We start from the raw sequence: 27,338 nt of genomic DNA, 5'->3' as shown, positions 1-27,338 counted from the left end.
AACTTTAAAAAAAAAGTTTGACATTTTAAAAGAAGAAGTCCCAACACTTTGATGACCAAACAACGGAGTATTGGTAATATCGAATAAGCTGAAATTCAAAAAATATCGCCCTTGCTTCAAGTGATGGGCCTAATAAACCTAATCATTCAAATGTAAACACTTCTTGGTGTCAAAAAACCATTTATACAATGCAAATCAAAACCGATCAAAAAATCCGGTCTAGTCTAAAAAGTCAGAAAGTATAGGTAAAAAAAAGTTGCAAACTCTGTGCAGATTCCGGGCAATGGTTGGATAGATTATATAAAGGGTGAACTGCCTGGTTTCATTTCTATTTTTGGTATAAATAAAAAATGGCCGTTTATTTCTGAATTCCAAACAAAAAGGATCTATATTTTATTCAGTGAACAAGAGTGATTTAATACACTTAAGACTAAAATAAAATCACGACAAAACTGACAAAAAAAGCCCAAAAATTAAGAGGTTACGATTGTAAACAATATTAGCATTTATTCAAATTAAAGATTAGGTGGGAGGAGGGGGAGGAGGTACGAAAGAAGGAGTGGGAACATTCTTAGCAGAGCTTGAATGATCCAAATTCATTTGCGCACTAATACCACTTGCATTAGATCCTGTAGCTGACTTTGTCCCAGATATATTAGGTGGATACGACACAGTATTAGAACAAGAGCTATTCAAAGCTTGCACCAAAGGAGTAAGGTAGTTAGCAGCTTGCAACTGGGTATAATAATTTTGCAAGTATGCTGCATACTGGTAGGCAGCGTATTGAGATTGAACTTGTAAAATGCTAGAGTCATCATTTTTTAGAACACTTGAGATATTTGATCTGGGTGCTTCAAAGTCTTTAGTTTCAGTTTCTGGTTGTTTCCCACAGTTTTCTACCATTTTAAAAAGCGCTTCAACTGCCTCTAGATCTTCCTCATTTTCAGCATTTTCTGAATGATCGTAAGCCAGCAGGGCTAACTTTTGCTGAGCCTTTTTTAAAATTTCACATTCAGATTCATTTTCACTAGACTTTGAAGCATCAACTCTTGAAAAATCCGAGGTTTTCATATAAGCGCCTACTTCACTACACTCTTTAGGACCAGAAAAACATGTTTTCTCCTTAGAGTCATCTTCTTCGTCTAATAGTCCAACTCTACTGGCACTGATGCTCAAACTACTGCTAATTATAGAGTACAAGTCTCCATCACCCTTTTCCCATTCCTTTTCTAACTGTTCATCCATAGCTTCTGGATCATGTACATCTTGAATATCGTTACAAGGAACACGTTCTGTTATCCACGTACAACATTTTTCGTTTACCGAGTCTGCAGTGTCTGGAAGTTGAGCAACAGAATCGTCTTTCTTTTCATTCGATGTTGTGGGATCACCCTCGTTTGTTGGAAACTTCAGCATACTAATAAGCTTTTTGCATGCAGAATTAAGATTCTCATAATTTTGAGGAGGTTTAGCTACACTGACTTTATCGGATGATGACCCTTTGACCTTGAAACTGTTGACTTGGGTATCGGCACCATTATTAGTACATACAAGGTGTGAACTATTCCCATACCCCTCTGTCAAATCCGACGCACTCTGACTACACAAAGACTTTCTATTACTATGTAGACTCTTTGAATTATTCACCCCTTCAAGTGTCTTTTTTTGTACAGAATCTATATTCCTAATATCACTGGAAAAATTACCTTTAGAACTAAAATGTTCGAATTCGATCGAAGAACGACTGGTAAGGTTCGCTTCTGATGCAGCTTCAAAGACAACACATGGATCAAGGAGCAAAGTTTTCCTCTTTTTAGTAGGTCTGGTATTGTCACACAATGGTTGCTTAATTGTGTCTACTTTCTCATTTTTAGCACTAATTTGAATTAGATCTGAGCTTAACTCTTCAGGTGGCTTTCCACTAGCTCTGAACTGTCTATCTGAATCTTTGTCCGAGATCTTTGTATCAAGCTGCAATTCACGACCTTTCAATAAAATGCTACTGTATGAACATGGAATACTGGTACTTGAATCTTCAATACTGTTTGGATTTTGGCTTTTCCGTTTAAAACGAGTAATCTCTTTGCCGCCTGTAAGGCTCAAACTCTGATTCTCTATCGCACGACCAGCAGGTGTGCCACTTTCGTAGCGTTTAAAAAGCACCTGTCGTTGTAATCTATCCTCTTTTTCTTGTGTGTATGGTATATTAAGATATGCAGATAGTTTCTCTTCAAGGTAATCAAAGTCATAGTCTTCATAATGCCCATCACCTTCAAGTACAGACGTCTTTGTGGAATCGAAAAAAGATTTTTTCGTTTGCTGACCATGCAGTTGATGTTTAGGTAGCATTGCCAAACGATGGTCAAAGTGATCACTACGTAACTGGGTATCTTTTGCGAATTTTTTATTTAAGGTTAAATTGTGCAACCCTTTTTCTTTCTTAACATTCTGATCATTTTCAATGAATTTGTGTTTGTCTTTAAGCTGTTCTCCAATATATCGACTGTTTTCTTGCGGATTTCTGGGTTTTTCGTAATTTTTCATACTATTAAATTCTTTTCTTTTATTACTGTCTGAATGTTCTTCTTTCCCCTTTTCAAAATTCCCTTCCGACAAAGGAACGACAATATTTACTGGAACGCTTTTCTTACTGAATTTTTCTCTTAGAGATTGAGCATCCTTATCAGATTTTAGCAGCTTGTATTCTTTTCTGGGCAACATGTCTTTCTCTTCTGGTTTACTCAGGATACTTGCCTTGTCACCAATTTTCTTTGGAGTCGGTTCTTTCGGAATTTTGAAAGCTTTGAATTCGTTTGCACTTCTATAAATCTTACTCAAAGTTTCATCTTCCAATTTTTTCTTTTCTAAACCAATTTTCTCCTTTTTCTTTCCTTTAATTTCCAAGTCATTCTTAGGCTTTATGTGTTTCCAGTCTTTACTTTTAGAATCCTTTTTCCTTCCTAAATCTTCACTTTTGCCACTGAAATCATTTTTCTTGGTGTCACCACCTTCCTTTTTAGGCTTTATATTTTCGTTAATGCCATGATCCTTAATTTTTTTTTTCTCGAAAGAGTCATCACTAGACAAGGCTTCCCCTTCTACTGAATACTGAAACAACTCTCTCTCAAGCCGCCCTAACGGTGTTGACACATTTTTGACTTGCTTTTTCGTATACTTTTTAATATCTCTCTTCGATAATCTGTGTAATTTTACCTTGCATGAAAGCAAATGCTTAACTTCTTCAAGCATACCTTTTTTTCTTAGTGTCCCACACGTTGCAGTAGAATTCATGCCATAAATCGAGGAGAGTTCTTTTTTTAATTCTGACGATGTTTCAACCAATTCCAAACAATAGCTAAGTTCTCGGTTTTCTTTTGCTTCTTCTGACTCAGCTACTGGAGAAACTGTTTTTGCACCCAATCTACTGACAGCCTCAATCCTTCCACTTTGGTCTTCAACAGTGCTGTCCTCCAAAACAGGTTTGCTTTGTGAAACTGGATAAGAGTCACTAACTGCTAGAACTGTGTTACTGGAATTGACTGAAAATTCCACCGAAGATTTGCAGTCAGTCAGTTCTTGGCTTTCTCCTATATCATTTACGTCTGATAGTGCAAGTGTCTTCAATTTTTTATTACCTTCTAGCTCTTTATTTTCCTTTGCTTCCTGTGTCTCAGATAACAGAGACGGAGTTAAGGAATTAGATTGACCAGTAATTTCTGTCTTTACACTTTGATCTTCAATAGTAATATCTTTCAGAAGAGTTTCACTTTGCAAAACTGTATTAGGATCATTAGCTAATGGTGAAAGGTTGCTAGTGATAGTACAAGATTCTGTTTCAGCAACTGATTGGAAGCTGCTCAGTTTTGGGGTTGATATGGTTTCTTCTGTGCCAGTTGAATCACGTATTATTAAAGTGCTTAATCTTTCTTTGTGTTCTAGTTCTATATTTCCTACTTTAGCTTTATCTGAAAGGTCCAACTCAAATTCAATAGAAGATGATGACTCATTGGCACGTACTTGGGAGAAAGCTTTTTCAGCAAAGTCTCGCAAATCACTCAAAATTTCATTTGCTCTGCTTTCTTCGGGTTTAGATTTTTCAAGCATCATTACGGTACATTTTTGTTCACTGACGTTATTTCCTTGAAGGCAAATAGGTTCACATTCTACATCGCTCGAGTCTTTATCACGCAGCTTTTCTTGCATGAGAGCTATCGACTTATCAACTATTAAGGAGACACCCTCACCCCCAAACCCATTTTTTGGGGATTCTTCACTCAAAGATTTTCTTAACTTTGATTCTGGTAGGTTATTAACAATCTTCAATTCTTCGGGTTCTTTTCTCTTTTGAAGATTTCCTTTTTCCATATCAACATATTTCCCTAGCTCAATGGGTGAACTACATTTCGTAACCACAAAATCTAGTGCATCGTCATCAGAAGTCCTATCGTTCAGCACACAAGTAGGCTCCTCAGTTACACTTTTGGATTCACCAGACCATTCATCCTGAAGGTTAATAGGCAATGGTGAATTACTATCAACTGTTAGAGGAAGTATTTTCTCGGCCGGATCTTGCGGATCGTTTATAATTTCATCTAATTTAGTATTTTCTGCTTGACACTTTTCCGAATAAGAGAGAATAGATCCTATTCCCACTTTTAGCGTTTCGTTTTCTTCTTTGGCACTATTTTCTTCTACAGAAGCATCTATTCGGATTTCAGATTTAGAGTCTACCGTACCGGTTTCTATGATTTTTCCGTCTACATTTCCAGATACAATAGGTTCATTTTTATTGTCCGCAGTAGATTGAGAAGGCATCTTAGGTTTAATAACACCTACAACTTCACTTCTAACTTTTTTATTGACAAGCAATGCCCTGGTAGATTCATCTGATTTGAACCTGCGTCGTTCCTTTTCTTTGTATTCTTTTTTCTTCCTTTTCTTCTTAGAAATCCATTCTTCTTCATCAACATCTGTAACTAGTTCATTGGGCACGCTGTCCTGAATGATAATAGGCAATGGTGAATTACTATCGACTGTTACGGATAGCATTTTCTCGGCCGAAACTTGCAGATCATTCATAATATTATCCACTTTAGTTTCTTGTGCTTGGCACTTTTCAGGTTCCAATAAAATAGATTCTATCCCCTCTTTTAGCGTTTCGTTTTCTTCTTTGGCACCACTTCCTTGTACGGAAGCATTTACTGGGAGCTCAGATTTAGATTCTACAATATCGGTATTTACGCTTTCTCTGTCTACATCTCTTGATACAATAGGTTTTTTTTTATCGACCGCAGTAGAATGATAAGACATCTTAGGTTTAAAAATGTCAACATCCTCACTTTCAAGCTTTTTTTTCACCAGCAATTCCCTGGTAGAAATATGGTCCATATATTTGAATCTGTGTCCTTCCTTTTCTTTGGATTCCTTTTTCTTTCTTTTTTTCTTATAAATCCGTTCTTCTTCATCAACATTTGTAGCCGGTTCATTGGGTATGCTATACTTTGTCACTACAAAATCGATTATATCATCAACAGACGTTCTTGATTCATAAACATGATTTGCTCTTAATTGTTTATCAGAACTTTTAACCTTTTTGGTGTAAGGGGTGTCGTAAATAACAGAGACATAGCCATCCTTGTAAAAAAGCAATTCTGAAGGGATAAAATTTGGGATTTCAACCTTAAGGGAGGGGAGACTAAACGGCTTTTTCAAATCGTTATACACACTTTTGACACTCGGTATTTTTAAATCACTGTCACAGTCTGTATACTCAAAATTGTTTGGTTTTAGTGAGTCGAAAATAAGATTTCTCAACCGCGAAGCAGCTTCTGACAATTGATGTTCAAGAGATTGCGACATCTCATCACCTTGAAAACAAGGAAGCAAAATTAAGACCATTCTTTTCAATTAAATTATAAATCAATCTCGAAATTAAATAAATTGGTTTCCTGGTAAAACATCCGATGTTATAAAACAATCAAATTGCATCGTTAGCCATTCAACACATTTGATGCAATCTGAGTTAGTCAGGATATTATTCCATTTGCTCTTGAGCAAAAAAAATAAATACTAAAACGAAGGTTCAAACTGTAAAAAAAAAAATTAGCAGGACCATAGACTCAAACCAGAAGACTTCAGAGAAGAATCATCAATGCAAGCTTGAATGCAAAAAAAAAATCAAAATACACTTGTGTTAAAAACAAAGTTCTAAACATTTTTATTACCTAAGTTGCATATAAAACAACAACAAATATGTTGTCTGAACAAAAATAAAACGAGTAAAAAAAAAAGAAAAGTGTAGGTAGTCACGAAGAAATATAATATTTATTAGATCCCGCCAATCGTAACAGCAGGGTCAATGAATGTTTACCATATCTAGAATGAAACGGCATGTCTCATTTTTTCCACATTTCTCCCCCTTCCCAGGAAGAAAAGGACTATGAAACATTTTTTTGTATTTAAATCTCATACGAAAATACTCTCATTCTCTCCCCCCCCCCCCAAGGGATTGGACCTGTTTGCTACTTAATTTTACAGGATAAGATAAACATGGCATTTTAAGCTACTTATCAGAATAGTTCATTTTGTACGAACTTAAAATTGAATCTGTATTATAACGTGCAGTTAAACAGTGTATCTTTTACATGGCATACAGGGCACAACCTTATTATCAGGAGTCACTTCGGCAAGAGGTACAAACGTTTTTGTTGTAATCAATGTCATTCTCTCTAACCTCTTAATGTAAATAAGCCCTACTAAGATGATGAGGCCCTATTAAGAGAATCTTTCTCATTTATAAATGATCTTCTAAAAATACCAACTTCTTTTATATATTGAATAAACTGTACATTACGTTATGAACTTGGAGATACATGGGACTCAGGCCGCTATTTGCTTGCCATATCTTTTGGTTTTCGAATACCTCAGGTAGCAGCTGCTATATGGTAATAATGCTGCTGCATGAGCGAATGAGTTTAAGTAAATTTTTTACAAGCACTGCTATGCTCCCTTATTGTCATAAAAACTTTTGTTTTCTTACCAATTTAAGTTGCTTGCGTTAATATTCTTTCTAATTACCCACTATCTTTACACTTCTATCCACTATCATGCCAGTTCTGCTGTTCGCATCCGAAACCAGGCACTTGAACCAGGAACCGGGGGAGAATTCTTACATTTGAAACAACATGTCTCAAGAATTCTCAACATTCACTGGCATCAGAGGATAGCCAATCAATCCATTCGCGATAAGACGGATCAACCTCTTGTGACGGCTGTCATAAGAGTTCGCCGATGGAGATACTTTGGCCACGAACTACGCATGTATAATCCCTGACTACTGAATGCATCGCTCCACTGGCAGCCATCGGGTTCACGCCGCAAAGACAGAAGCAGAAACACCATGCGTTGAATATACCACACAGATCTGCAAAACTTGAACACCTCAATCCAACCTCGCTGGGAGGATATACTGGCAGTGACAAGCCTGCTGGAAGACTGGTGGCTCGCTGTTGCACTTGGTGCCCTTAGAGACACAGGCAGATCTAAGGTCTAAGGTAAGGCAATGGATCTGCTTTGCTGGGATTCAAAGGAAGGAACTGCGCCATAATATGTCGAAGGTAAAGTAAAAATTTGTTCGCACGATCATATATTTTTAACTTTTATATAGAACACGATTTGTTCCAAGAAGTATATGTCAAAAGTTTTGTGCTGATTCCAAAGGACTTTCTGTTTGTTTTGAGCTTTCTTTGAAAAAGCTGAGTTCATCGTTGGCAAGAATACTTTGTCTTCCATTTTTTTTCAGCATGAGTTAGTGCAATACTATTTGTTCCACCACACATAACTGGTACTGCTATTCCACTGCCTAAGAAAAAAAGAAAGTGGGCTCCATGTATTGTTGTTTTGTTTTTTCACCAAGGCACTTTGTATGGAAGGGGTTGTCCTAGAAACTTCGGAGGGAATTGAATTGGAAATTTGAAGTTCTAATACCCTCTTTCAGAGTCAAAAGTAATTGGAGTGCATTATCCCCACAAAGACATCCGATAAAAATTTGAGAAGGCCATTTTGTTCAGCATAGTTGAAAAGTAAAATAACTACACCTCCGAATATGAGACCCTCTCACTGCCCTTGGGACGAGGACTGAAAGTTAGGAAGTCACCCAATGTTGACATATAGTATTTGTTACTGGGAAAGGGGGGGGGGATTTTTGACCTTTAGTGTCCAGAAAGGCTAAGGATACTGAGGAAAAGCTTTCAGGGAATATTGAGGGAAGTATTAAACCAAATCAGTACACACTGTGTGCATACAGGTTGTCAAAAGAACGTATCTCACGAACGGCTAAGGGTATTAAGTTGAAATGTTCAGAGAAAGATGAAGGGGATAATCTTGTGACCAAAGGCAATATGTTCAGACTACTACTACTAACGCAACTAATACTTCAACTCCGACCACTACTATGGCTAAAGGTATAAAGGTGAAACTTCTGGGAAAGTTTATCTAAATCAAGCCACACGATTTGCATAAAGGTTGTCCAAAGGACGTATCAGCAACAGCATGGGAACGTCTAAGAGTATTAAGTTGAAACTTTCAGGGCATGATGAGGAAAGTTTCATCTCACCTAAGAGCAATTTGTGCATACTACTACTGCTGCTAATGCTGTAACTGCTGCTACTACTACTATCCCTATTACTACAAATACTACGACTAACCCACAATATGTGCACGCAGGTTGTCAAAACAACATCTTAGGAATCAAACAGTTCGTGGTAACGAACTGTAGTAAGGAGCGACCCGGCTCAATAGTAAACGAAACTCTAAAAAACGGAATTTCAATGCTAAAAGATATATCAAAAGAATCAGATTTTTATGCTGATTTTAAATATATAAGTTTCATCAAATTTAGTCTTTGTCATCAGAAGTTACGAGCCTGAGAAAATTTGCCTTATTTTAGAAAATAGGGGATAACACCCCCTAAAAGTCATAGGATCTTAACGAAAATCGCACCATCGGATTCAGCGTATCAGAGAACCCTATAGAAAAAATTTCAAGGTCCAATCTACAAAAATGTGGAATTTCGTATTTTTTGCCAGAAGACAAATCACGGGTGCGTGTTTATTTGTTTTTTTGTTGTTTTTTTTCCCAGGGGTCATCGTATCGACCAAGTGGTTCTAGAATGTCGCAAGAGGGCTCATTCTAACGGAAATGAAAAGTTCTAGTGCCCTTTTTAAGTGACCAAAAAAATTGGAGGGCACCTAGGCCCCCTCCCACGCTCATTTTTTTACGAAAGTCAACGGATCAAAATTTCGAGATAGCCATTTTGTTCTGCATAGTCTAAAACCATAATAACTATGTCTTTGGGGATGACGTACCCCCCACAGTCCATGGGAGAGGAGCTGCAAGTTACAAACTTTGGCCAATGTTTACATACAGTAATGGTTACTGGGAAGTGTACCAACGCTATCAGGGGGATTTTTTTGGTTTGGGTGTGGGGTTCAGGGGAGGGGGCTATATGGGAGGATCTTTTCTTGGAGGAATATTTCATGGGGGAAGAGAAATTCAATCAAAAGGGCGCAGGACTTTCTAGCATTACTATAAAAAAACAAACAATGAAAATATAAACATGAAAAAGTTTTTTCAATTGAAAGTAACGAGAAGCATCAAAACTTAAAACGAACAGAGATTATTACGCATATGAGGGGTTCTAAAAATACTTTAGCGTAAAGAGCGAGGTATTTAGGAGGAGATAAATACTTCAATCTTTATGCTAAAATTTTTTTAAGTAATTTCAAGAGAAAGCCATTTAGCCAAAAAAAGAATTAATATGCAAATTTCATTTTAATAATTTATGTACGGAGAGCCAAAATCAGACATGCATTAATTCAAAAACTTTCAGAAATTAAATAAAAAAAACAAGTTTTTTGAAATGAAAGTAAGGAGCGACATTAAAACTTAAAACGAACAGAAATTACTCCTTACATGAAAGGGGTTTTTCCTCCTCGACGCCCCGCTCCTTGCGCTAAAGTTTGATTCTTTCTCGCAACTCTACTTTTTAAAACAATAACAAACTTTAGCGTAAAGAGCGGGGCGTCGAGGAGGAAAAACCCCTTTCATATAAGGAGTAATTTCTGTTCGTTTTAAGTTTTAATGTCGCTCCTTACTTTCATTTCAAAAAACTTGTTTTTTTTTATTTAAAAATAGCGTACAGTACTAAGTTGAAACTTGCAGAGCATATAGTGGGGAATACCGAACTAACCAAAATGTCCTTTGTGCGCGCTACTACAATTACTTCTACTGCTATTACTATTGCTGCAACTACTACTACTAAAGCTAAAGTGAAAATTTCAGGGGATACTGAAGGAATGTTAAACTAAAATTCAAGAACACTATATGCATGTTGGTTGTCAAAAGGAGGTATCATCAATATCCAAGGCACTACTCAGGGTATTCAGTTAAAACATTCAGGCCATGTTGAGGAGGATGTTGAAAAAACCGAAGGACGTTATATATCTAGTTATTCCTACCGCTACTGCTACTAAGATTACAGCTGAGGCTAAGAGTATTAAGGTGTAACTTCGGGGAATTTTTAGGGGGATATTGAACTAAATTAAAAAAACACACTGTTTGTGTGTATGTTGTCAAAGGGTACATCAGCAATATCTCAGGAACAGAGCATTAAGTTGACACTTTCTGGGTATGATGAGGAGAAAGTTGAATTAACCAAAAGGGACTGCTTGCATACTACTGTGAACGCGCACTGTGTACACCGGCTGTCAAAAGGGCATATCAGTAATATGTCTGAAACGCCTTAGAGTATTCAGTTGAAACTTTCAAGACATATTGAGGGGGATGGTGAACTAATAAAAAGGCACTCTACTTCTACTACTAATAATACTGCTATTACTAAGGCTAAGAGTGATAGTAAGAGCTAAGATAGCTAAGAGAGCTGATAGCTAAGAGAGTTTAGTAAGCTTTATTACTAAAACTAAGGGCATTAAGGTAAAACTTTCTAGGCCGCCCAACGGGATGTTGAACTAAATCCAAATACACTATATGCATGCAAGTTATCAAAATCGTGTATCAGCAATATCTCAGGAACGGGAAGGTGTATGAATTTGAATCTATCAGGGCATGTTGAGGGGCTGTTGGGCTAACCGAGAAAGCACTATGTGAAAACTAATACTGCTATTACTACCACTAGCAGTACTATTCCTCCCGCTGCTCCTACTACTGCTGCTACAACAACTACTACTGTTACTAATGCTAAGGGTATTAAGGCAAAACTTTCAAGGAATGGTAAGGACTATGTTCAACTAATCCATAATACACTATGTACATGCAGGTTGTCAAAAGGGTGCATCAGCAATATCTCAAAACCAGATTAGAGTACAAAGTTGAAGCTTTCAGGGCATTTTGATGGTGGGGGGTTTTGTGAACTAAGCAACAGGCAGTTAGCGCACGCTACTACTATTACCATTGCTCCGACTACTGATACTAAAGCTAAACATTTTAGGGTGGAAATCTCAGGGAATGTTGAAATAAAATCAAAACAGACTATTTGCATGTTGGTTGTCAAAAGGACGTGTCATCAATGTCCAGGGCACTGCTTAAGGTGTTAAGTTAAAATTTTCAGGCAACGTTGAGGGGGATGTCAAAAAAAAGAAAGGCGATATGCGAATATAGTTACTTTTAGTGCTACTACTACCATGTTTAATGCTGAGGCCAAAGATGATAAGGTGAAACTTTCAGGTAATGTTTAAGGGAATTTGAACTAAATTAAAACACACTGTTTGTGAGGTTGTCCAAAAGGTACATCAGCAATATCTCATGACAGCTTACAATATTAAGCTGAAACGTTCAAGGTATGATGAGTGGAATGTTCAACAAATTTAAGGCACTGTGTGCATACTACTATTACTAATACAACTACTGCTGTAACTACAGTTGCTGGTACTGCTGAGGGGGGATTACAACTGAATCGAAGCACACTATGTGCAAGCATGTTGCCAAAAGGATGCATAAACTACATCTCAGGAACAACTTGGAATGTTAGGTTGAAACTTTCAGGAAACGGTAAAAGAGGATGTTAAAACAACCCCAAAAAGCACTATGTCAATACCACTACTATAATTCTACTGCTAAATTACTACCCCGACTAAAGATAAGGGCATTGATCAGATTTTTCGGAAATGTTGGGAGGGATGGTGAACTAAATCAAAACCCAAAATCTATAAGCAGGATGTCAAAAGGAAGTATCAGCAATATCTGTGAAACAACTCACAGTATTAAGTTGGCTAATTGCCTTTGGATCTCTTTTGACTCGATTGAACAAAAACTTTCAATTTCCAATCACATGAGCCCTCTATAAAGTTTATACGAGCCTCTCTTCCATAAGAACCATATATGCCCCCGGGGCACAACTTACAACGCCTGCCCCTGGTCCCTGGGGGGTTGTATCGACACCAGAATTTTTCTTATCTGAAATTTGAATAATTTTTAACGAGAAGCTATCTAAACAATTTCATCAGATGGGTTTGGAGAAAATGGCGTGGAGTGGGGGTAGTTGCCTTCGGATCTCTTTTGACTCTTAAAAAGTCAACTAGAACTTTCAATTTCCGATCAAATGAGTCCTCTCTGAAGTTTACACGAGCATCCCTTCCATAAGAACCATATACGCCCTCAGGGAATAACTTAGAACGCCTGCCACCGGGCCATGGCGCCCACCCCCGGGCCCTGAGGGACTTAGTTGACCTCGGAGTTTTCGTTATATGATCTTTGAACTATTTTTTTTATGGCAATCTCAGAGTTCTTATCGGATGGGTTTGAGGAAAATAGGGCGTGAAGGTAGCGTTGCCTCTGATGTACTAACAGCAGTACAACTGAATTAATGTTACACTTTTTATTTTCCTAGGGCACGTGAGCCCAAAACTTACACCCACAAAGAGAAATGGTCTTTGAACATGGTTTTTGTTAATAGACTTTATGTTTATATTTAAAAGTTTATTATTTTTATAAGATGTGATGTGTAGTACAAGTCTAAAAAGATATTTTACTTTTAAGCATAGAGCTATGAGCAGAGATGTTCTTATCCTCTCCCCCTCCATATGCAAAAGAAAGAATTCCCAACAAGACTAAAAGAACACTGGGCTCTGTAAAATTGTAACACAAAATTTGCCATTTATGAACAGATTTTAAATACCGAATTATATAGGAAAAGCTCAAAATAGAAAAAATCAAGTTCTTCAGGTAAAAAAAAATTAAATCAAAACAAATTAAATCGCCATCAAACGTATGATACTGAAACCGCAAGTAGCCAAAATTAAGGCATAACCTCCATCTCTGAACTTGTTTTATATAGATGTTTTATCTCGAATCAATTTTGGTCAACAGTACAGATATTCTGTTGTCAGTCCCTGTTGGTCAGCAGTACACAGTTTGTTCTTGATTATATTTGGTCAACAATGCAAGTGACGTGTCTTCAACCCCATTTGACAGATATTGTGTAAAATCTGTCTGCAATTTGCCTTGATGAACAGCACAACCTCCAATCTCTAACCCTATTAATGAAAGTGAGTATAATTGTTTCCAAACTTCTTTGGTCAGCGGCCCATTTACCCCATGTCTAGCCCCTTTGGTCAATGATGCAAAAACTTAATCTCAGACCCTCATTAATCAACAGTCCATATGCTTCACCTCCACTTCTGAAACTTTGTTAATAGTCTTTATGTCCTGTCTCCTATTCTGTTTGGTATACAGCTCATATGCTGTCTTTGAACTGCTTTGGCATCCTATCCAGCATACGATCTCTCCGTTTGGTCAAAAGTGCAACCAGTATGTTTCCAACCTCCCTTGTATTTCTAACAAAGCATTGCATTTCAAACAAAGTTGGTATTCATGTCTTAAGTTTTAATATTAAGAGTTTTAAAAACTCATGTTTTAAGAAATTCAAGATTTCAGGATTTCATAAACTGTTGATTAAAAATCTGGCTAACATTACAACATGGAAGTACAAAATCATTGGAGCTACTCCTATCAAAGCAACATAAAACAACTACTAATACAATTTTTCTGCTATTAATTAACCACTGTTACTAAGAAAGTTTGAGTCAACATTGCTATTATTAATAAATACAATACTACAGTAAAAAGTGAGCAGATTGACATCGGTTGATTTTTACCAAATTTTGTGCTGAAAAGACGTCTGAGATTGTTGATTACGAATCTTAGCAAACATAAAAGCAATATAGAAGTAAAACACATTGTTTTGCTACCCCATCTATAACTGCTATTGTCATTTCTCTAAAATATCAATTTAGAGCAAAATAAGACAGACACATGAAGTACAATAATCACTAACAGGGTTTGTTTGTTGGTAGTCAACTATTTCCAAACTGATGAAAGCTTGACGGGGTAGCTTGAAATTTAATGCGAAGGCAAACAAAAATAAAAGTTGGGCTGCTACCTCACTGAAAACCAACAACACTTTACAGAAAAAAAAAACAAATTGCTTTGAAAATTGGCAATTATCAACTTTCTCATTTTATTTAGCTATCAGTTTTCTATACTTTAGATGGAGACTAAAAAGACAAGAAAAACAGCTATGAACATAAGGAGACTCTTACAATAAAGTTAGTTGTTATAATTTTACTTTGAAATTTTCTTGAGAATTGGAATAGTATTTTGATTTTCTTTTCCAGATATACAAAAAAAAAACTTCAAAATATAGATTGTTTTCAATGAAGTAATAAATTACACTTTAGTGTTTTAAGAGAGACAGTCATGACTATATTTGTTGAATTTACTTTTTTTTACATTTACATGTTACTCATTTTATTCATTATCTTTTAGTCATTTATTATTTCATATTAATATCCATTAAATTTGTTTCAATTGTTGGGCTATTTATCCTAGTTTAAAACTTTAACGTTGCTTTTTTTTTCAGAAGACATAATTTTTTTTAGACTTTCATTCAATAGCAAAGAATAAAGCAGCAAATACTCAAATTTGGATTGATTGTCAGAGTTAATGGATGAAAAACAGCTTTAACTGCAATTTTTCTTTTTTTAATTAACCAGATCATCAGCTAAATCGATGCAAAAAAAGCTACTGGTTGAAATCCATCACACATAGAAATAAGTATACACATAATAATGAAGATAACCTCCTGCAAATTGCAAAAAATGTCATTTTTAATGCATAAAGAGCTGATATTGTGAATATTTGCATCAGCTGGTCCCATACTGATAAAATCTAGGTGACATCAGCTAGAAGCCTACCTCCATGCATTGATAAATGAAATGAATATACAAGCAACCAATGTTTGTTTTCGTTTAGTGAAATGTCTTTTATGTTTCCCCACACAGATCTGCAATTCATATCTTGTAGGAAAATTTCACATAGTTGACCCATTAATGCCATAGAAAAATGAGTCTTTAGGCATAATTCCTGTTTATCAGAACCAAGCCATATTTGTACATCAGCATTGACACAGTAATCTGTGTTATATGATAACACAGTTATCAAAATATAAAATATTTTGAAGTCTTTACATTCTGCCTTTAATGTTTTGTTCTTTATTATTATTATTATTATTGCTCCATATTTTTTTGTATGATGGATCTTCAAATCAATAAACAAACATAACACATTTATTATATATTCCAAATTTTAGACAAACGTTTGTTATGGATTTGGAATCCAAATCCTATCTTTTGTTCCAATTCTTAAAGACAAAAATGTTCTTTGTTCATTTTTTAATATCTAGGAGGAAAATAGGCATTTTGAAATATCTAACAGAAATGTTACTATTTTCTGATTTTACCTATTTATAGACACCCCGCAAACAGTGTAAATTAAATGATTGTGAAGCAAAAAATGTCATTTTAAAACATTGCCTTCTTATTGTCCAAATATCTCCTATTTGAACTTTGAAGTACTGGTTTTTTTTACTCAATTTTCTTATTCTGAAATGATGAAGCCACTTAATTGCATTAAAACTTCTGAAATATACCATTCTTTATACCTTTCAGGCAGTGAAGTTATGTCTACTGGGGGGAGGGGATTCTCAATTTATTTGATAAAAAAAAGTTGAAGAAAAAAATTATACTGTCTCTTTTTTAACTTACTGTGTATTGGGTCAATGTTCAGCCAGTGTATTGTTCAGCAAAAGATAAAATCCAATTGATGACAATATGATGTTAATCAAACCAATGCTCCTGAAAATAAAAATGAATCAAAATTTAATTTTTATAATAGGCACTTAACAACTGAGGATGAAATTTAACAGAAGAAGAAGAAACCTTCAGTCAAGTTTCTTCATAACAAGAGGAAACTTTCTGTATTGCTGTTTAATTTTATACTCCAGGGTATAAAATAAAAGAGCAATATTTATTTTCCATATTATGTTTCATAAACAATATAAATCGATTTAAATCATACCATAGCTAGCTATTCAACAAATATTTATTTGGATTGTCCAAGCCTTTTTTCATGCATCATGTTTCTATTAAAATTTGCCTTTTTATGGTGCCCCTTCTTTGGGTTACTACCATTCTCAGTCCTCAACACCTATTCTTAACCATTTACTATGCCTTGGCCATTTTGGCTAGTCAACAGGATATGCTGATAAATACTGAAAATAAGTTCCACAAATTTGCCCTTTTAGAAGTAAAAGTTATTAATCAAGACTATACTTTTCAATCCCCCCTCAAAAGCAATCATGGGACAGAATGAAAAATAAAAGAATAATAATATATGACAAAATAATTCACTGGTAGGCTGGTGAATATACACCTAGTGACTCAATACATAACAATATAATGATTAATTTTTCATTCTTTATCAAAATTAGAAATAATGAGACACAGAGAAAAGTCCCCCCTGAAAATGAGGACAAGAAACCCAACTCACAAACACTGACAGCTTGATGAGAAATAAGCATACAAAATAGGTTACTAAAAACCAACAGAATCAGTGGTTTTGGTGACCTACACAGCCTGGGACCAGCTTAGGCTATATATGGCGTCAGGAACTATGATGTAATTGTCATGGTAGCAAGTATTTTATTTGGAAGCAGTGTTGAATGGAGAATTGCTTTGAGCATCTTTGAATCATGGGTGAAAGTTTCAGAAATGGGACTAGAGCTTAAATTATACCCTGGGAAGATCTTGTAGATTTCTACCTCCACCCCATCCCCCTTTAAATAAGCACTAATCTTTAATGACTTGGGGCAATCTTGGTGTTGAAAAAGTGAATACTTTATAAATAGATCAACAGCTCAAGTACGAGTATTGTTACTCGTATCAAGTACGAGTAACACATCTCCAGAAGAAACAAGTTGACAAAATAGAAGTAACACTATTGGATTTTGTATTTTATGCTCTTTCCAAATATCACATTTACATTTCTGACAATATACCCCATTCCTCCGTGTACCCTTATATAGCTCTAAGTAATATATTTCTGTTTACGTTTTCCATCTCTTGATGCTATGTATTTGCTTGTTAATGGGTATCCAGCTGTATACTTGACCCATCAAAAGCATTAGGTCTGCAAGCATCCAACTGCAAAAGAATTTAAGGTCAGTTGGATAAAAATATTATTTATATTAATTAACATTTATTTAAATTAATATTTATGAATATTTAAGTAATTTAAAATATTCAAAATAAATAAAAATTTATTTCAAGAATAAAAATACAGATAATAATTAAAGAAAACATGATAATCTGATTAGTAGAAACATGTTGCATATTACAAGATAAATATTTCATTGTGTTAGTGTTTTCTTTAGGTTTTGTTTATATTAGAACTCTACATCTGGGACCATCAGAGGGGGTTTGTTCTTTGTCAGAACAGTGAATATAATATTTGGAAAGAGCATAAAATAAGGAATCTGATGGCACTACAGTTATTTTATTAATGTGTCTGCATTAATAATGTGACTGTCCCAGTTGTTACATGAATTCTTTTGTTCCTTTCTGTCAGTGCATTTAATTGTTTCTAATTTATTGACCTGATGTTGCAAAAGATAGCATAATTTAGTTGCATTCTAGGCTAAAATTAAGAAATTTGCTTTTATTAAATGAATTTTGAATCTTCTGGTGAGCTGATCAGATACCCTGTTACCCAAATGATGCACAAGGAAAGTGTTCTGAGTCTTATATCTTTGCTCAATTGTCAATTTATAAAGTTACAAGATTTGTTCTCATGTTTCCTGTGCACATTCAGTCTTAGTCAATCAAAATAGACTATCAATAATTGAGAGACAACAAAATTCAGAAAATTTCATAAAGCTCTCTCATACCTCATATTGTTTATTGCATGTACCTTGCTGGTCCTTCTTATTGGCAATATGCAAGGTTCATTGAAAATGTTCAGAGGCAAGCAACAAACCACCTCAAGGGCCTAAATTTGCTTTATATGAGGAACACTCTAAGCAAATTAAGCTACATACCCTAGCCAACACATGCATGCATAGTGATGTGGATACTAACTTACAAACTTTGAGAAGAAAACTCTACCATCTTTAGAAGCAGTCATAGCACCAGCCATTATTATGCAATAGGACACTCTAGAAGCTGCCAAAGTTAAGCTCCTCATTGAAAACGCAACAAATTCACTTCTCAATAAGTCATGAACCAATGAAATCAATTAACTCAACTATCAGTACTCTCTCTATCTAGTCTTTCAAATCCCATGTTGAAAAAGATTTAGAGAAGAGGCAGTGGAGGTTTGACTGGAAGTCATCATCTCAAGAGTAATAAATGTCTAGAGGACCTTAAAGCTGTCAAATGGATTAAGGTAATTATAGCATCTAGCTAGCCTATGCTACTTCCTAAATCTGGAAAAAAAGATCCTAGATTTAGCTCAATATCTTGCTGAGGTCAAATTCTTTGCATTTTAAAAACCTGCCAAAGAAAAGAGGTAAATTTATTTATATTCACATTATTTAACCAGAAAGAAAGTTGACACATCCTTTGATGTTTTTATGCTCTTTCCAAATTCAACAATTGCTTATGGGACAAATATCATTTTGAGCTGGGTTCGAAATAGGCCATAGTAATTGGTCGTTTAAAAATGTGTTTCTAGAAAGTGTTATGTGTGAGAATAAATGCCATTTATAGCTGATTCAGGAATGATAACTATTATTTTCATTAGTCTTAATAGTATAATGTTATTTTGAAAGCATAGTTGCAGAGCCTGAAACCCCACAGAAATGACCTGACACCAAAACAAGAAGGACATCATTAGTATTACCTTTGTTGAAAACACTGAATAGGAAACTTAGTTCATAAAAAAACATCAACATATTAAAGACAATAGAAAAATACATTAATTAAGTCTATATTTGGGACTATAATCAGTGGGAACATTTACAAGTAATATGATTATTATATTTAGAAAAAGCATAAAAAGCCATCAAGTGGCCATCTCTCCATAAAAGTGGAGATTTGTTCATTACTTACCTACAATTAAGGTGAATGGAACTCAATACCTTTTTTATGCTCTTTTTGAACATAATAGTAATCTAACTTGGAAATTTGATCTGAAGTCCTTTATGAAACCTTATACATGGTACCTTTTCCTCTTATTTTTGCTAGAGAAAAGTTTTTAATATTGATTAAAAACTTACTATTTGACTATAGTTTCATTTTGCTAAAATTATCAAACCCAAAGTCATTGACATCCAGCTCATTAATAGTGATTAACAGTGACATCCAGCTCATTGAAGGTGTCCAGAAGAGAGCCACCAAATGCATCAACAGTTTATGCAGTCAGCCATACCACAGTAGATTACAATCTGCTAACCTCCCAACACTTGTTTTTTAGCATAGGTGTAATGACATGGTGCTCAACTACAGGTACCTTCAGTAAGCAGACCAGAAGCTGTTCACCTTCTCTCCCCACTAAAGACAAACACAAGGACTTTCTAAATAGCTATTCAAATCCATCATTAACACCAAGGTTCAATTAGATTTGTTCGGCCAGTGAGTGGTGAATGATTAGAACCAACTAAGCCAAGAGACCATTTCCATAACTTTGCCTGAGGAATTCAAAAAGAGGCTCAATAAGGAATGGGAGGCTAAACCATGGAGATTCCAGTCGAAAAACCCCTCCCAGCCTTCACTACCATAACAATATAGGAAGACAATAGAGAGTCAGCTTAGAGGATGATGCAGCTTGTCATACCCAACCATCTTGCACACTCAATCCAAAGTCGCTGTTGTGCAGTGGTGCCAAATTGCTGGAGAATGGTTCTTGAACCACACATACCATGTGACCACCATTATTGAGTGGGCTTAAATTGCATCTCTCCAGCACCCTTTCCTGATGGTTTGTCACTTGACCTTATCACAATGACCAGATCTATCACCATTATCAACTATGGAGCATCACAGTACTTTGCAGCTAATTTACTCTGAAGTTTGTATTAAGGTAATTGATTTGTCATGATCCAATTGAATAAACAATTTAAAATCTAAAAAAAAAAGGCTGAGTTTACTCTAAGCTGTGGACATCACTCTTGTTTAAACTGATTTATCCATAAACTGAACCCCTTATGACAAAATCAAGAACCTGAAAACATAGACCTATAGTTTGGGCTAAGCCTATGGGTCCTATATTTACACACTGGAGGGGTGACGGGTAAAGTAGAGTAGAGCTGAAGTTCAAATGTGTTAACTACAATCATTCAGAACATAATAAAATAGGAATTGGGTTCTAGATAAACTACTTTTCACTATCTTGGAGAGGGGTTAGGTTAAAAAAATGAAACTTCCAGGGATGGATCTACAGACTAAAGTATACTCAGGAATGTATTTTGAAGAACTTACTTCCACTCCATCTAGAGGGCACTGACCTTTGGTGACTTTTAAAAATCTTTGTTATAAAAGTAAAACCTTGAAAATATATGTTCCACTTAAATGAAGCACAAGAAAACTGTTTTCAGCTTCACAACTTTGCTCAATCTCAAATTATGAGGTTTCAAGATCTGCAAATAAAAATTGAAAATTTGATAACTGAAAATTAAGGTAAAATGTCCTTTTGTCAAAATTTCAACAGGTACAGACCTGTCAAATTGGCAAATTTCTAAGACTGAGAAATTAGTAGAGGTTTCAAATAAAAGCTTGGCAATACCTTCCTGGAATATGTTTTTAGCCCTGGATTCATTACTGAAAGTTTTATTTTCCTAACCTAAACCCTTTCCAAGATAACAAAAAGAGCTAAGAGATCATACAGCACTTGTGACAAGGTTGGAAGAGCCAAGAGCTCATATGGTATGAGCTCTAGCAAAATTCTAAGAATCAATAGATTGCTTTAAAAGGAAAATCAGAGGTTTAATGCTGGTCGGGATTTAAAATAAGAGCTCTGCATCATGAGGTCCTTCTAAATATCTAAATTCATTAAGATCCAATCACCCACTTGCAAGTTAAAAATACCTCAATTTTTCTAATTTTTCCTCTCCCTTCAACCCCCCAGATGTTCAAATTAGTGAAACGACTTTATCAAGTCAATTTGTACAGCTCCCTGACACGCCTACCAATTTTCATCATCCTAGCATGTCCAGAAGCACCAAATCACTGAACCCCACCACCTAACTCCCCCAAAGACAGCAGATCCAGTTGGGTTACATCAGTCATGTATCTATGACATTTATAAGCATTTTCCAAGATTTCTGGTTTCCCTCTCCAGCTCCCCCCAATGTCAACAGATATGGTCAGGATTTGAAATAAGAGCTCTGAGACATGAGTTCCTTCTAAATATCAAATTTCATTAAGATCTGGTCACCTGTTCTTAAGTTAAAAATATCTCAATTTTCTAAATTAACAACCCCCAGCTCCCTCAAAGAGAATGGATCTTTATCAATTATGTCAATCTTGTATCTATAACTTGTACTTATTCTCCCCATTAAGTTTCATCCCAATATCTCAACTCTAAGCATTTTCCAAGATTTCCGGTTTCCAAGATTTCTGTTTCCCCCTCCAACTCTCTATGTCCCTGGATCTGATTCGAATTGAAAACAGAGTATCTGAGACATAAGATTCTTCTATATATCAAGTTTCATTGAGATCCAATCACCCATTCATAAGATACCTTGATTTCACATTTTCCAAGAATTCCAGCTTCCCTCTCCAACTCCCTTCAATGTCACTGGATCTGGTTGGGATATAAAATGAGAGTTTTAAAGCACAAGATCCTTCTAGTTATCAAATTTCATTAAGAGATGATGACCTGTTTGTAAGTTACAAATACCTCATTTTTTCACATTTTTTCCAAATTTCTCCCCCCCCCCCCACTCCAACAGAGAGAGCACATCAGGTCTGGTTATGTCAGTCACCTATCTTGGACTTGTGTTTATTCTTTCCACCAAGTTTCATCCTGATCTCTCCACTTTAGGCATTTTCCAAGATTTTTGGTCCCCCCCCCCCCAATAGCACTGGACCCAGTGTAGATAAAAATAAGAGATCGAGTTTCAAGGTCCTTCTAAATATGAAATTTCATTAAGATATGAACACTTTATTGCAAGTTAAAAATATCTAATTTTTTCTATTTTTTTAGAATTAACTTCCCCCCCACTCCTCCAAAGAGAGCAGATCCATTCCAGTTATGTTAATCTTGTATCTAGGACTTGTGCTTATTTTTCCCACCAAATATCATCCCAATCCCTCCACTCTAAGCATTTTCCAAGAGTTTGGGTTCTGCACCCCCCCCCCCCCCTAACATTCCCTTCACCAGATAAGGTTGAAATTTAATATAAGAGCTCTGAGACATGATATCCTTCCAAACATCAAATTTCATTAAGATCCAATCACTCCTTTGTAAGTTAAAATTACCTCATTTTTCTAATTTTTCAGAATTGACCCCCATCACTCCCCCAAAGAGAGTGGATCCATCCTGGTTATGTCAATCATGTATCTAGGACTTGTGCTTATTTTTCCCACCAAGTTTCATCCCAATCTCTCCACTCTAAGCGTTTTCCAAGATTTTAGGTCCCCCCCATCAATTTCCCCCCAACATCACCAGATCCACTCGGAATTTAAAATAAGAGCTCTGAGACACAACATCCTTTCAAATTTCATTAAGATCCAATCACTCCTTTGTAATTTAAAAATACCTCATTTTTCTAATTTGTTCAGAATTAACCCCCCCCCCCAGAGATCAGATCCATTCCGGTTATGTCAATCATGTGTCTAGGACTTATGCTTATTTTTTCCACCAAGTTTCATCCTGATCCCTCTACTCTAAGCATTTCCCAAGATTTTACATCCCTCCCTCAATTCCCCCCATGTCACCAGATCCAGTTGTGATTTAAAATAAGAGCTGTGAGACACAATATCCTTCCAAACTTCAAATTTCATTAAGATCTAATCACTCCTTTGTAAGTTAAAAATACCTCATTTTTTCTAATTTTTCAGAATTACCCCCCCCCCCCCAAACTCCCACAAACAGAGCGGATCTATTCCGGTTATTTCAATAATGTATATAGGACTTCTGCTTATTTTACCCACCAAGTTTCATCCCAATCCCTCCACTCTAAGCCTTTTCCAAGATTTTAGGTTCCCCTCTCCAACTCCCCCCAATGTCACCAGATCTGGTCAGGATTTAAAATACAACCTCTGAGACATGATATCCTTCCAAATATCAAATTTCATTAACATCCCATCACCCATTTGAAAGTTTAAAAAACTTCTATTTTTTCTAAATTAACTGGCCCCCCACTCCCCCCAGATGGTCAAATTGGGAAAAGAATTATTTCTAACTTAATCTGGTCTGGTCCCTGATAAGCCTGCCAAGTTTCATTATCCTAGCTTGGCTGAAAGTGCTTGAAGTAGCAAAACCAGGACAGACAGACTGACAGAATTTGCAATTGCTATATGTCACTTGGTTAAGTAAAAAGTGCTGTAAAAAGTAGCATGTCTAGAATTTTACAAAAAATTGTTGTTTTAACCCTTTAATATAGCCTAGAGTATAAGGCAAATATTTTGTTGTTCATATTATTGATGTACAAATAAATTGTACATACCACTAGAAGCCATTTTTTATACTCTTTCTGATTTTAATAACTGATTTTCTTGTAAATTAATTCTAAGCCCTTTTAGGGCCTGTGATTATAATAATTTCATTATATTTTTTTTTGTATAAAAATGGGTTACAACAATTGTTCAAGCTTATTATTTCATTATAAATCCATTTTGCAAAAGGTGTATAATTTTTAAACATTGATTTGTCAAGATTGAGCTGATTAAGTTTGAGATCCATGGTTTAAGTCTTGTTTTATACCCAAAAACTAGAAATTTTTTGGCATTTTCAAGGGTTCAAAAGGGGTTAAATTTGAATTGGCAATAGAACTAAATATAGACATGGGTTTTAGGACCACCCCTTTTTAACACAGCATGATGCAATGTGAGAGTAATAACAAATACCCAGCCTTCTTGGTGAAATTTTCACTAGCCATTTGTCAGTATAAATTAAAAATTTGGTCTCTGTTTTGATAAGCAATTAAAAAGAAAAAATTATATTTAATATTTGTGATTTGTAGAATAAACATCAAGCAAAAAAAATTACATTTTTAGAATCAGAAGAAAATCAGCTTTCTGTTAATTTGTCAACAAACTGAAAAACTACAAGGGTATAAATCAAAATAAATAAGATATTCAAAATCAAATCAAATCAAATTGATATTTCCAAAAAGAGGTTCTTGTAAGTAAGTTAATAAACTAATAATCTCAAGTGTTTGATCTTAAACAATTTTAATAAGCTAACCATATTGATACATAGCTCAGACTTTTAGCTACTCATTGATACATACAATTTTCCACAATTTCAATTTGGAAACTAGATGTGAGTGCTTGGGTTTTACATAATTTGGCTCAATTCCATACTGTTTTTTTTTTACCCTAGCTAGAAATAAGGGAAAAAAGTATCATCTTAGAGGGTCCATAAGAGCTTAAATTGGATTTCAGCATTGAAATGACTATTATATTAGGAAAGAGCATAATTAAAGGCAATGAGTGAAATGTTTGCCTTAATCATAGGTTAGGAATGGGAATACCCCCACCTTAACCCTTCACTTGTTGTACATGGAATCATTAAGCCTATAATTAACCTCTTTTTTCTCTGGGTACCTATATTAGCCTTTGAAAGTCATAGAAAATGTGTGTCTAAAACCTAAAAGTGATGTGTTGCAGTAGTCTAGACCTACAAAAAATGAAAATAGGCTATCGCTTGAGAAATGTCTCTGGCCTAGACTTAAAGAGCAGCCTAAAGAGCAGCCTATGCTAGCTAACAGATATCTTATAAAATAATATAGCCTAAACATTAGGTTTATTCAGTTTTTACTTACTGCAGAAATCAGAAAAACACTAGCTATTTATTAATTCAAGTTAGCTATCGATATATTACTTTTCTTCTACACGATGATAATGAAACAAAACAATTCAGTCCTCCCTTCTGTTTCTACCTCATTGGACACCTTACGTCATCTTTTGTACCTTAATCAGAGACAACACACTAACCATGGATTAATGGCTCTTAAGAGGAACGTACTTGCAGCTTTCTCCCATCTCTAGGCAGGACGTAGAAAAGTCTTCTGAATGACCAAGAAGCTATTCTGGTTTTAATTTTGGCGGTCAATAGCTGATTTTTCGGGAAAAACAGCAGCGGGCCTTAGATTTCCCTTGGCGATGCTTCACCAGTCGACACCGATTTTATTACCAAGAAGGGGTTTTAAACTTATTACAATACGACGAGTGACGTATCATTTAAATCAGAGGTAGCATTTTAGAGTTGCCTAGAATAAAAGCAATAAGGCTTCACTGTTTAATTACCATTATTTTCTCCCCAGAAATGCCTTATATAGAAGGCTTGTTCGTGTTAACATTGGAGAGGGTTCATTTTATTGGAAATCAGAAGTTCTAGCGCCCTTTTAAAGTCAAAATTGACCAAAGGGCAACTAGCTCCCACGCACTTTTCCCCAAAAATATCCACTAAAAATGTTGAGATAGCCATTTTATTAAAAATACTTCCAAGATAAGATAACAAAAACTCTGGGATCGACACAATCCCCCAGAGCCTAGAGGCACGTGTTACAAGCTATGCCCCAGGAGCTTTTAAGGTTTTATGGAAAGAGTGGTCGCATAAACTTCATAATGGTCTCATTTGATTGGAAATTGAAAGTTATATTTCCCTTTTTAGGAGTCAAAAGGGAATTTAAGGCCTTAATATCCCTCCCCATACCTTCTTTACCCCAAATGAATCTGATAGAATTTTGAGACAGCCATTTTATTAAAAAAAAAGTTCAAAGATCAGACAACAAAAACTCCAGGGCCGAAACAACCCTTAGAGACAGTTGGCACGTGTTGAAAGGTATACCCCGAAATCATAAGGAATTTTTCGGAAGTGGTGGTGGCATAAGCTTTAAAGGGGGGGGGCTCCTTTAATTGGAACTTAAAAGCATGAGTTCTATTTTTAAGAATCAAATGATTGGAGGGCAACTAGACCCCTCTGCCCACGCCCTCTTTCCCCAAATACATCCGATAAATATTTTGAGATAGGCATTTAGTACAAAATAGTTCAAAGATCAGATAACAAAAACTCGAGGTCGAAATAATCCCTCAGAGCTCAGAAGTAAGTCTTATAAGTTATGCACTTGGGATGCTATAAGTTTTTTATGGAAAGGGTGGTCGTATAAACTTTGAAAGTTTTCAATCGACCGGAAACTGAAAGTTCTAATACTCTTTTTAGAGTCAAAAGGGACTGGAGAGAAATTAGCTCTCCCCCACGCGCTTTTTTTACCTAAGTACATCCGATAAAACTTTGAAATACCCATTTTGCTCATAATAGTCCAAGATCAGATAACCAAACCCCGAAGCCTCAGGGTAACCTTTTTGAGCTATGCCCGGGGGCATATAAGGTTTATAAGAAAGGGATTGTCGTATAACCTTTAGAGGGGGCTCATTTGATTACAGATTAAAAGTTCTAGTTCAATTTTAATAGTCAAAAGTTATCAAAGGGTAACTAGCCCCCTAAATCCTTTTTCCCAAATGTATTCAGTTGAAATTTTGAGATAGCTATTTGATTCAGGTGTTTCATGTATAATAGAACAATGCCTCTGGGGCTCCGCCCTCTCTGTAAACCCTTTTTTCCGAAAGTTCATCCGGTCTAACTTTTGAGATAGCCATTTTGCTCAAAAGAGTCAAAAGATCATATAATGATCCCATTGGGGTTAACACAATGCCCCGAGCCCGGGGCACGGGTTATAATTTATGCCTCAGAGGTATGCTTACTACTTGTACTTGTTGCAGAACCAAACGCGAACACCTCACATTGCATCTAGAAGGCTT

The 27,338-nt window shown here is 35.6% G+C and overlaps 1 protein-coding gene across 7 annotated transcripts in view; it reads right to left on the bottom strand.

Annotated features, from left to right (window-relative positions):
- LOC136027402 (uncharacterized) overlaps positions 1-25,449 on the bottom strand; it is a 75,144-nt gene extending 49,695 nt beyond the window's left edge. For 2 of the 7 annotated variants that reach the window (XM_065704630.1, XM_065704628.1), the window contains exons 1-2: positions 25,340-25,449; positions 16,119-16,208 (exon numbers count right to left, since the gene is read on the bottom strand). Coding sequence is in view for 3 of the 7 variants with exons in the window: in XM_065704626.1 (XP_065560698.1) it covers positions 523-5,859 (5,337 nt within the window). In the remaining 4 variants the exon portion in view is untranslated. Of the gene's footprint in view, positions 1-340; positions 5,868-16,118; positions 16,209-17,462; positions 17,556-20,828; positions 20,987-25,339 lie in introns of those variants that run through there. The other 5 variants (XM_065704626.1, XM_065704627.1, XM_065704631.1 and 2 more) reach the window with 5 other exon arrangements.
- Positions 25,450-27,338: the final 1,889 nt, after the last annotated feature.

The sequence above is a fragment of the Artemia franciscana genome, chromosome 5, assembly GCF_032884065.1.
Source record: "Artemia franciscana chromosome 5, ASM3288406v1, whole genome shotgun sequence".
Taxonomy (NCBI): Eukaryota; Metazoa; Arthropoda; class Branchiopoda; order Anostraca; family Artemiidae; genus Artemia; species Artemia franciscana.
The sequence above is the reverse complement of the archived record's forward strand: the minus strand, read 5'-3'. Positions and strand labels throughout refer to the sequence as shown.